Source organism: Neomonachus schauinslandi, chromosome 6 (assembly GCF_002201575.2).
Source record: "Neomonachus schauinslandi chromosome 6, ASM220157v2, whole genome shotgun sequence".
Lineage (NCBI taxonomy): Eukaryota > Metazoa > Chordata > Mammalia > Carnivora > Phocidae > Neomonachus > Neomonachus schauinslandi.
In genome coordinates, this window is record NC_058408.1 from 88,931,670 (window position 1) to 88,944,366 (window position 12,697).

General features: G+C 33.8%; 1 protein-coding gene across 1 annotated transcript in view; it reads left to right on the forward strand.

The window, feature by feature from the left end:
• Window positions 1-12,697, forward strand: part of PHYHIPL (phytanoyl-CoA 2-hydroxylase interacting protein like) — a 90,804-nt gene that overhangs the window by 60,460 nt on the left and 17,647 nt on the right. Inside the window, exon 2 of the mRNA XM_021699501.1 lies at window positions 11,477-11,673. Within this exon, the coding sequence (XP_021555176.1) occupies window positions 11,477-11,673 (197 nt within the window). The remainder of the gene's footprint in view (window positions 1-11,476; window positions 11,674-12,697) is intronic.

Consider the following 12,697-nt stretch of genomic DNA (forward strand, 5'->3'; position numbering starts at 1 on the left):
ATGTGTCTAGCAAGAAGTTGCTGCTGCCAAGGTCAAAGAGGTTGCTGCCTATGTTCTCTAGGATTTTGATAGATTCATGTCTTACATTTAGGCTTTTCATCCTTTTTGAGTTTAATTTTTTGTATATGGTGTAAGAAAGTGGTCTGGTTTCATTCTTCTGCATGTGGCGGTCCAATTTTCCCAACACTATTTGTTGAAAAGATTAAGAGACTGTCTTTTTTCCATTGGATATTCTTTCCTGCTTTGTCAGAGATTAGTTAACCATAGAGTTGGGGGTCCATTTCTGGGTTCTTTGTTTTGTTCCATTGATCTATGTGTCTGCCTTTGTGCCAGTACCATACTGTCTTGATGATTACAGCTTTGTAATACAGCTTGAAGTCTGGAATTGTGATGCCTCTGGTTTTGGTTTTCTTTGTCAGCATTCCTCTGGCTATTCAGGGTCTTTTCTGGTTCCATACAAATTTTAGGATTCTTTGTTCCAGCTCTGTGAAAAATGTTGATGATATTTTGATAGGGATTGCATTGAATGTGAAGATTGCTTTGGGTAGCATAGACATCTTAAGAATATTTGTTCTAATCCATGGTTACGTTTATTCCTCAGTATTTTATCGTTTTTGATGCAATTGTAAATGGGATCGATTCCTTGATTTCTCTTTCTTCTGCTTCATTGTTAGTATATTGAAATGCAACTGACTTCTGTCTGGCACTGTTTTTTCTACATCTTCTTCCTCATTGTTTGACACTGGTTAAGAAGCTCTCATCTCTATCAAGTTGTCTTCTGCTACTTCCTCTGGTGTTTGTTAGCTCTTGAATTTCTCCGATATCCATATCTTGACATCCTTTACCCCCCAACTTTTTTCTCATGTCCACAATCTCTTTCACGACTTTCTTGATTAGCTATCATAAATCCTGTGAAGTCATATACAACATCTGGACACAGTTTTCTGTAGCAGGAATTTATGTTTTTGAGCTTGGTGGTTTTCACGACCTCACAGCTTTTCCTATAACAATGATGGTATTTTTAATTGTGTAATCTTTCCAGACATGCATGATTTTCTATCAGTGTTCTCTTCCATAGTATTGACAATCTTTTTCACACAGTACTGTGTGTAATGAGCCTTAAAGGTCCTTATGAAACCCTCATCTAGAGGTTAAATTGGAGACATTGTGTTTGGGAGCAAGTAGACTTTGGTGTTGAATTCATGGGGTTGGGTGGCCAGCAGCATTATTGAATATCAAAAGAACTTTAAAAAATAGTCCCTTACTGGCATGGTACTTCCTGACTTCAAGGACAAAGCATCAATAGAACCAGTTCAGAGAAAGAATTCTCACTGTGCAAGCCTTCTTATTGTGCAACCAAAAGACTGGCGGCTGGTATTTATCCTTTCCGTTCAAGACTTGGGAGTTAGCAGCTTTATAGATAAGGGCAGTCCTGATTATAACCCCAACTACATTTGTTAACCTGTTTCTTCCTACCTTAAATCCTGATGCTCACTTCTCTCCCTTGCTAATAATGTCCTTTGTGGCATTGTTTTTTCCAGAATAAGGCACTTTCATCTGCATTAAATACCTGTTCAGGCATATATCTTTTCTTTTTAGTGATTTTTGTAATGGCATCTGGGAACTTATCTGCTGCCACAGGGTTAGCAGAAGCTGCCTCTCCTGTGACATTGACATTTTTTTAAGCTAAACCTCTTTCTAAAATTATCAAACCATCTTTTGCTGGCAGTAAATTCTCTAGCTTTAGATCCTTCACCTTCTTTCTGCTTTAAGTTGTCATATAGTTTTTTCTTGAATCATGGTAGATTCTATACATATGCCTTTCTTATCACAATCCTGCACCCACATAAAAGCTGCATTTTCAATAGGAGATTTAAAAAAATCATAAAATGTGCAAGGTTTTCATGCCTGCTAGTGTAGCTGCAGTGACAGCCTCATGAATTTCATTTTCTTTCTTTTCCTTTTTTTTTTTTTACAATGGTTCTTACACTGGATTTATTTATTTTTAAAATGGTAGGCAACCACACTACAGATCACAATCTACAGTACATATAAAGCAATTCAACTTTTTCTTGTAATGTCATGACATTTCTCTGCTTTTTGGGAGCACTTCCAGCATCATTAATGGCACTTCATGTGGGTCTCATGGTGTTATTCAAGGTTTACAGTATTGCAGTAAGCACAATGAAAAATACTTGAGAACTGCAAGAGATCACTTTTTATTGCAATATTCAATTTAGTGGAGATACAAAATGCTCATGTGGAGATGACTAGCATCACACAGCATTTAAAGCATATACTTGCAACATTTGAGCTCACCGCAATAGCAAAAGAAGGTGGCTATGAGATTATTACAATAATGCAGTATGTACTACAGTTAATTTTATGGAGTTACGATTTAATACTTCATCTTCATATTTACATTTCTCTTGAGTGCAAATGGTGCTATTTACAGTCTGTAAGTGTGTGTATAACTTTTGATACTTAAAGTAAGTATATTTATATTTTTATGCAATATAAATACACACACACGCATACATAGTGGCATCAAGATATAGAAGGCAAAATGTTTTAGACACCTAAAGAGAAATGAGCTGAAACACAGTGGAAGAAGGACACTTCAAGTAGGTGGGAGGACTGATGGGTGGGAGGATCCGAATGTTTTTCCTTTTATGGATTGTGCCTTTGGTCTAAGTCTAAGAACTCTTCACTTAGACTAGATCCCAAAGATTTGCTATTGTTTTTTGTTCTTTTTCTAAAAGCGTTAATGATTTTTATGTTTTACATTTTATTATTTTTTTAATTTTATTATGTTATGTTAGTCACCATATGTCACCATATTTTAAATTTAGTTTTTGATGTGATGATCCATGATCCATTGTTTTCATATAACACCCAGTGCTCCATGCAGTACGTGCCCTCCTTAATACCCGTCACCGGGCTAACCAATCCCCCCTCCCCCCTCCCCTCTAAAACCCTGTTTGTTTCTCAGAGTCCATAGTCTCTCATGGTTCATCTCTCCCTCCGATTCCCCCCCTTCATTTTTCCCTTCCTTCTCCTAATGTCCTCCATGCTATTCTTTATGCTCCACAAATAAGTGAAACCATATGATAACTGACTTTCTCTGCTCGACTTATTCCCTTAGCATAATATCTTCCAGTCCCATCCATGTTGATGTAAAAGTTGGGTATTCATGCCTTCTGATGGCTGAGTAATATTCCATTGTATATATGGACCACATCGTCTTTATCCATTCATCTGTTGAAGGGCATCTCGGCTCTTTCCACAGTTTGGCTATTGCGGACATTGCTGCTATGAACATTGGGGTGCATATGACCCTTCTTTTCACTACATCTGTGTCTTTGGTGTAAATACCCAGGAGTGCAATTGCTGGGTCATAGGGTAGCTCTATGTTTCATTTTTTGAGGAACCTCCACACTGTTTTCCAAAGTGGCTGTACCAACTTTTATTCCCACCAACAGTGTAAGAGGGTTCCCCTTTCTCCACAACCTCTCCATTTGTTGTTTCTTTCCCTGTCCATTTTTGCCATTCTAACTGGTGTAAGGTGGTATCTCAACGTGGTTTTGATTTGAATTTCCCTGATGGCTAATGATGATGAACATTTTTTCATGTGTCTGTTAGCCATTTGTATGTCTTCTTCAGAGAAGTGTCTTTTCATATCTTCTGCCCACTTTTTGACTTGATTATTTGTTTTTTGGGTGTTGAGTTTGAGAAGTTCTTTATAGATCTTGGATACCAGCCCTTTATCTGTAGTGTCATTTGCAAATATCTTCTCCCATTCTCTGGGTTGCCTCTTTGTTTTGTTGACTGTTTCCTTTCCTATGCAGAAGCTTTTTATCTTGATGAAGCCCCAAAAGTTCATTTTTGCTTTTGCTTCATTAGCCTTTGGAGATGTATCTTGAAAGAAGTTGCTGTGGCTGATGTCAAAGAGGTTACTGCCTATGTTCTCCTCTAGGATTTTGATGGATTCCTGTCTCACATTGAGTTCTTCCATCCATTTTGAGTTTATCTTTGTCTATGGTGTTAGAGAATGGTCGAGTTTCATTCTTCTTCATGTGGCTGTCCAATTTTCCCAGCACCATTTATTGAAGAGACTGTCTTTTTTCCATTGCATGTTTTTTCCTGCTTTGTCGAAGATTATTTGACCATAGAGTTGAGGGTCCATATCTGGGTTCTCTATTCTGTTCCTTTGGTCTGTATGTCTGTTTTTGTGCCAGTACCATGCTGTCTTGGTGATCACAGCTTTGTAATATAGCTTGAAATTGGGCAACGTGATGCCCCCAGCTTTGTTTTTCTTTTTCAACATCTCCTTGGCGATTCGGGGTCTTTTCTGATTCCATACAAATTTTAGGATTGTTTGTTTCAGCACTTTGAAAAATGTCATTGGAATTTTGATGGGGATGGCATTGAGGGTATAGATTGCTCTGGGTAGCATAGACATTTTAACAATGTTTATTCTTCCAATCCATGAGCATGGAATGTTTTTCCATATTTTTGTGTCTTCTTCAATTTCTTTCACGAGTGTTCTGTAGTTCCTAGAGTATAGATCCTTTACCTCTTTGGTTAGGTTTATTCTGAGGTATCTTATGGTTTTTGGTGCTATTGTAAATGGAGTCGTTTCTCTAATTTCTCTTTCTACAGTTGCATTGTTGGTGTGTATAAGAAAGCAACTGACTTCTGATTGATTTTGTATCCTGCCACATAACTGAATTGCTGTATGAGTTTTAGTAATTTGGGGGTGGCGTCTTTTGGGTTTTCCACATAAAGTATCATGTCATCTGCGAAAAGAGAGAGTTTGACTTCTTCCTTGCCAATTTGAATACCTTTTATTTCTTTTTGTTGTCTGATTGCTGTTGCTCAGTTTTGAGCAAATTTTTGTATATGGTGTAAGGTCTAGGTCAATGCTCATTTTTTTTTCTTTTTTAAGATAAAATAAAGTTTTAATTTTTGCCCATCAAAACACGTGGATATTTTAAATAGCAATAAATGGAATTGATAAGGGTGCAAAAAAAGGCACTTAGAGTAGTTGGAAATACAAATTGGTGAAAACAAATATGATTCAGCATTTGCATTTCTTGGGATTTATCCAAAGATAAATAATCATAGATCTATACAAAAATATACATAGAATGAGTTGACTGAAGTGTTATTATAGGAAAACACTGGAAACAATCTACATGTCCAGTATCAGGATGACTGATTAGTAGAACAAAATACACCAAGATTAGAATAATGTGTAGTCATGTGAAAATGTTCACAGTCTATTAAATGAAAAACAGGTTACAAAATGTTAAGCACAATATGTTAATAAGGATTAAAAGTGATTTTTATTTTCTTTGTGTTTTTTTTCCTAAAAGTTCCAGCAGTATTCAGTGTTACCATTAAGAGTATTTTTTATTTTGAGAATTTATTGTAAATAAGGCATAGAACAGTTTCACATTTTGTTGTGGTTACTATTTTAGTTTTATTATTGTCTAATTAGTTTTTCTTTCATGACTTTAAAAGCATTGCAGGATTTAAAAAATAATTATAATAATAAAAAACTATTGCAGCATTTTAATATTTTTATGAAGAGGAAAGTACTTTTCCCTCAGCAGACTGTATCTCTGACTTTGTAATGACAATTATTAAAATATGTATTAATTTAAATACATATACACATATAATTTTAATTTTAAAAATAAATCTTCCTATATGTACTACGGTAGCAGATTTTTTTATCACTAAATTTTAGGAAAGAAAAAAGATATGAGAAAATTGTCCCATCTTGCTATTTTTTTTTTTTTTTAAAGATTTTATTTATTTATTTCACAGAGAGAGACACAGCGAGAGAGGGAACACAAGCAGGGGGAGTGGGAGAGGGAGAAGGAGAAGCAGGCTCCCCGCAGAGCAGGGAGCCCGATGCGGGACTCGATCCCAGGACCCTGGGACCATGACCTGAGCTGAAGGCAGTCGCTTAACCAACTGAGCCACCCAGGCGCCCCCATCTTGCTATTTTTAAGGGAAGTAACCTAACACCTGTAATTTCTTTCTTAGAAAGATAGCTCGAGGCTTATTATTAAAACTAATTACCTTTATTATTTAAAAAAAAAACATTTTCTTACTTTATTCAAAGTGAATAATTTATGTTCTTTTAACTACTATAACTAAGATTTTAGATTGGCTTCTATTGTAGTGCTCTAGGGAAAATATTATGAAGAAGAAAAACCACTCATTTTCACAGCAAAACTGATGGGGCAAAGGGACAATGGTACAATAAATATGCTAAAAATATAAATGTCCTCAATAAAAAGAAACATGCTCTATTGCAATTTTTGCAAGAGTACATCTAGGTTATTCAGCAGGTGATACTTTTAATCTTTATTCAAGATAAAACTGTTTTTTTAGCTTAATCAAATTGGGTCATACACTTCATAAGGTAATCTTGATAACCAAGTAAGTTTTTTCTCTGCTATATCTTTCAAAAAGATAAATATAAAGAAAACATCTCAGGTTCTAAAGAGTTTAGCTAAGGACTTTGATAGCTAAGTAATTTAAATCTCTGTATAAAGCTATTAAAATATAGTATCATTGTATGTGTGTATTATATATTCATACAGATAAGTACATATACATATGTTATAAATGAGACAAAAAGATTGTTGCATAATTTCTATTCTGAAACATGGTCTTGAAATAAAGGAATAAGAATTATAATGGGTAATGTTTGTTTAGAACAGCTTTTCTAATTCTTGAGGGGGAAGGGGGAAAAATAGCAAATTTGAAGGATCTCTATTTCTTATAGATTGTATAATTTACAGAATATATTGACATATAGAAATGTATATAGATATATAGAAACTCATAATGCTGTAACAACACTGGTTTTTATATTTGTAGATGGAAGTATGTGATAATGAAGGTAGATGTGAAGTGGGCTATTATTCTTTTGTATGCTTAAAATGTTTTAGTGAGTCTAGATCTTCTCAAGGTCCTTTAAATACAGAGCTTGTGGGTGCCTCAGTCTGTTAAAGTGTCTGCCTTAGGCTCAGGTCATGATCTCCAGGTCCTGGGATTGAGACCCACTTCCAGCTTCCTGCTCAGCAGGGAGTCTGCTTTTCTCTTTCCCTCTGCCCCGTCCCCCCATTCATGCTCTCTCTCTCTCTCTCTCAAATAAATAAATGTATAATATAAATAAATAAATACAAAGCTTGTGTGTACTTCTCAGCCATCTTCTTAAAAATGTGGATTTATACTGGACACTCATGGATATTTAAAAATTGCTTTCTCGGTATGTTTGAGGGGCACATTTGAACTAATTATATGAGTCTGACAATACATTTTAATAAAATTTAATCTTCAGTATTATGCATATTGAACTCCATCTAAATCAACCATAAGTTTTTTTCTCTTAGATAATTCCTCAACTTCCATGACACACTTCTAGTCTCCTTTTTTAGCATTCTCATTCAGTATTTTTTCCTATTACCTGTGCTGAATTAACTAAAATGAAGATGTACTGTTTCTTAATGCTTTTACTATTGCCTCCATTTAGAATGCTGTCCTCAACTTTTTCACTACTGTCTTCACTTGTTGAAATTCTGCTTCTCCCACAACATTGTGGTTATAGTTAACAATACTATATTGTGTACCTCAAAACTGCTAAGAAACCAAATCTTAAATGTTCTCACCACAAAAAGGAAATGTTAAATTTGGGACACGATGGAGGTATTAGCTAATTCTACAGTGGTAATCATATTGCAATATATAAATATAAATATATATATATTTATGTATCAAATCAACAAAATTGTAAACTTAAAACTTACACAATATTATATATCAATGACATCTCAATTTTTAAAAATTTACTTCTCCTAAAACAAAGAGTTTCACGTTTTCTAAAGCATGATTTGATTCCCTTAATATAGTCTTTCAGTTAAATTATGTTATCACATAACATAATTTTATTATGACACTTCCCACATTCTTCCCAATTTTATATCCTTGAGGCAAGAGCTAGTTTTTACATCTTTGTACATTTTCTGTTGTGTACTTTTGATATATAGATAATTACAACTTAGTAAAAGTTGTAATAACAAAAATAAATATGAAGGGACACATAACTAAGTGGCAGTGTGATAAGGATCCTCAACTAGCTTTACAAATCTAAGTGATTTGTCAGGGTCAATATGAGAAGCCACTTGAGTTCAACAACCTGCTAAAGGTATAGCAACAAATCATTGAAGGTAGAGATTTTATTTTAAAATATTCTAAGAAGATTGGTATCACATTCTGATTTTTAGTGTCTTAGAAAGTTTCCTAAAGTTAATATACAAATCCCAATAGGTAGTTTTTGGGGAGTTTAATAAAAATACAGACAAAAAATGCTTTCCAACAATGAATAGATATAGCACAGAGGAAAAAAAATATTTTAAAAGTGAAAGAATTTGTTACAAAAGTGCTTTTGAAATGCTTGTTCTGAGAAGCAGTTTTCATATTTTGGACAGATAAAAGTATCATTAATTTGTTTTCCATTCAGTATTACCAATCAGCAGTACAGTCACAGATCTTAGAATTGTCAGGTAAAGTAGAAAAATGTAGCTAGAATTATTCTTAAGATGAAGTCTTATTAAGAAATAGAAGCTGCATTTAGAAATACACTTGATTGTACAGATCTAAGATAGTACTGGCTGGTTATTGAATATTAGTGTCATGTGAATCACTGTTTCACTGATCTTACAGACAAAATCATTGTTTTCTGTCACTTATCTCAAAATCTCAGTTAAAAATTGATTCACAGAGTGTGACGATAAAGGAAATTACCAATCCTGATAGGATTGGTTTAAACTAAATTTTTTACTTGTTCTGCGCAAGTAAGAAAGCTGCATAGAGGTTAATCTAGTGGCTTTGTTAAGAACTGGGAGTATGATAAGTAGCTTGAAAATAAAGATTCTTGATATAACAAGTCCTTCATAGGTTTGAGCTTTATATCCTGAATGGTAAAATAGGGTTTAAACAAAACTTTCCACATTTTAATAAATATAAATTTTTTTTCTCAAATTTTAACTATTAGAGAAAAATATATAAAACAAAGTATTATATTCTAGGCAATAATCAATTATTTGTAACTTTAAGGTTGAATCCGATAACAGTGGAAGTTTAAGTAGCAAACTTTTGTATCTTTGTGTTAATATATTGAAATTGCATTTTCATTAAATTGGGCCAAATGCAAAATAGCTTTTTTTTTCTCTCTATGATCTTAAATAACAATTTTTTCACTCAGTTGTTATGAAATTATATGAAGAGTCATAATGCAGACGAGTTTTACAGAAACTTTTACTATTAGTGTCCAGAAAGTTTTTCAGTAGTGTTACTTATATTTTAAAGATAACTGCAATCAGAATAATAAGTAAAAACTTTGAGCTTTTCTAAATAGAACAAAAATTACTAATGTTTGAGTATTTATTGCCTTTCCCTTTTCCAAGTCCATTAAAAGGATTCCACTTAGTTTCTTCCCTTCCCTTGACTTCTAAAAGGCTTTTATTTAGGTCACAAGCAATTTGGGGATTCTGTTAGGCCAGATGAGAAGGAAAGAAGAGAGTGAGAGAGTAATTTTTGTGGGAGTTTTATGGAGAGGGAATCCGGAGAAACTGGGGTGTGAGGGGAAGGTACGAAGAAGAAAAGAATTTTTAAAAGTATTGTTCAAGAAATGACAATAAAGAACTTAAGTTATTTTGAAATTAGTTTTCAATTGCCATCAGGTTCCTCTGGCAACAACACACCTTGAGATGAGACGATATGGGTCAAAGATTTAGGGACGCCTGGGTGGCTCAGTCGTTAAGCCTCTGCTTTGGGCTCAGGTCGGCTCAGGTCATGATCTCAGGGTCCTGGGATCGAGCCCCACGTGGGCTTCCTGCTCTGCTGGAAGCCTGCTTCTCCCTCTCCCACTCCCCCTGCTTGTGTTCCCTCTCTTGCTGTGTCTCTGTCAAAAAATAAACTCTTAAAAAAAAAAAAGATTTAATAAGACTGGCAATTGTCAACAGTTTTATATCAACAATTGAGAGGGAGTGTGGGGGCAGGAGAACACAATCTAATCTGGAAATGGAAGATATTGCCACAAGATAATATTCATTGTTGTTGTTTTTAATTTTTGTTGATCAAGATTTACTATTTTATTCTGTTAAGTAACTAGTTATGTAGCTGCTTTATGATCTACCACTTTTTATCATATGAATAACAATTACATTTATTTTTTTCCTCTGGGGCATTCAATTTTATGTTGGCTTGGGGTAAGAGAACATAGGAAGGAGAAATAGAGTAAAAGTTGATTCAGTATTTCTTTCCTATCTATGAAACAAACTTGGCAGGTCTATATTTTTTCTATTTTGACCAATCATCCATCTTATTCTACTCTATACTATTAGTCAAAGTTTCTCTTTTAGTTTCTCATTTTCTTTAACTGGAAATGCAGGATACAGTCTTTTAAGTAACCAGGTGTCAGATCAGTTCTTCAAGATTTTAATGATAACAATCAACATGGCAATTGTTTTTTTTCTCTCTTTTAGCCTTATCTATTGTTTAAATAATCAAAATTAAATTGATCAAGACACAATGGGCAAAAAGATTCCTAGAATAATCCTTGACATAATAACTTGTAAGGGAATGGTCTTCAATATTATTTGTATATGTAGTATAACTATCACATGCTGTTTCTATATATAGATATCTAAAACAAAAGGAAAATGGAAGAGTAATTTTTATAGACTGTCACTGATATCTCACAGATTTTTTTAAAGAAATGTTTTTTTTTTTAATTTGACTGGATTCTTTCATTAGCAACCTTTGTGACCTCATATAGTTTAAAACACCTGACATTAGAGCAGAATTGGTTGTTCATGTAGGAAAAATGGTCTCTTGGGTCTTTCCAGATGGAACCTACCATGTAAGGCCAATCTTTTATAGATTAGAAAGATGGATTATCAGTGTTTCTGTTTACATTCTGTGAAAGCAAAAATTGGAAAAGTAAATTGAAAATTTAGAGGCGGTAAGGACTAATTCAGTTTTGCTTTCTTTTTTTTATTGGTAAAATGCCTTTGTAAATGGCATTAGCTATCATTAACACGATATTTCATGAACAAAAATGAAATCTCAGATTTAGTAATAAGGTAGTTGAGTTCAGAAATACATACACAGGGGTCCTTGGGTGGCTCAGTTGGTTAAGCGTCTGACTTCAGCTCAGGTCATGATCTCAGGGTCCTGGGATCGAGCCTGCATTGGGCTCTCTGCTCAGTGGGGAGTCTGCTTCTCCCTCTCACTCTCCCTCTGTGCTCACTCTCTCTCCCTATTTCTCTCTCAAATAAATAAATAAAAATCTTATTAAAAAAGAAAAAAAAGAAATATATACACAACTGATGGCCTTGCAACCTGGAAAAATACGTTAGTTGGAAACTACCTGTGCATTGTTTTCTTGCAGGGAATAAATCACAAGACAGTGGCATAGCAGAGATGGAAGAACTTCCTGTACCACATAACATTAAAATAAGCAACATTACATGTGACTCATTCAAGATTTCATGGGAAATGGATTCAAAGTCAAAGGACCGTATTACACACTATTTCATTGACCTCAATAAGAAAGAGAACAAGAACTCCAATAAATTTAAACACAAGGTAAAATCTTAACACATACTTCTATTCATTTGCATCTTAAAATCTAAGTCTGAGGACATTTTAAAAGAAGGAATAATGTTCTATTAATTACTTAAGTGACGTATTTGACGTTTGGAAGAATAAAAATTACATGTCATTTCAAAACCCTATCCCTTTAAGAAATTTTGTAAGAAAATGAAATGCCAAGTATACTATTAAAATACAATTTTTCCCATAAAAGGTAAAATCATGACTCTCATATAGACATAAAAATGAACATGTGTTAAAAGATTTAACTCATTAATGAGGTAACTGATGAGGTGTTACAACCAGTTCAAAGGATAATCCAAAGAATAGACACAATCATAGATCAGTATATTGAAATAAATGTATAACTACAGGTAAAACTCGTTTGGGGTCAGGAAGGAGAAAGGGACAGGAGGGATGGATGGACAAAATTCATTTGCATCTATTTAGACAAGAATAACTGTTATCAGTTATCTACAGATTACAGTGTTATAAAATAACTTCCACAGAATCAAAAGAAAATAGCCAGAAGAATGTGCTATAGGCAAGGTATAGTTTTTCATTAAGGCATACATTTTTCCCTATAACTGCTGAGAGAGGAATGTGATATAGCTTATAAACTTTAGGGTATTTGTAAAATACTTTAGGGCTGAAAACTGCTTTATGTAGTCAATTTTATTTTATGATTTGAGGATGAAAATTAACCTTTATATGTCTTAGACCTGTTTACACCTCTTTGGTATTTATTCTTATAACAGTCTACTTATCACATATCTTTGCTGATACATATCTCTCTACATACACATACAGAAGTAGCATAGAGAGGATAATAGTTATTAAGTATTTTTTCTTATGTTTCAGTATTTTCACTGATGAAAACTGGTCTTTTTTTTATACTGATACTAAATTTAACTTGGCAAATCTTTTGGAAGAGCTGCCTTATCCTTTCTGGAAATTATGTCTTTTACCAAATGCGCAGTTATACACACTAATGATAAGTGAGGATTATATGTATAGA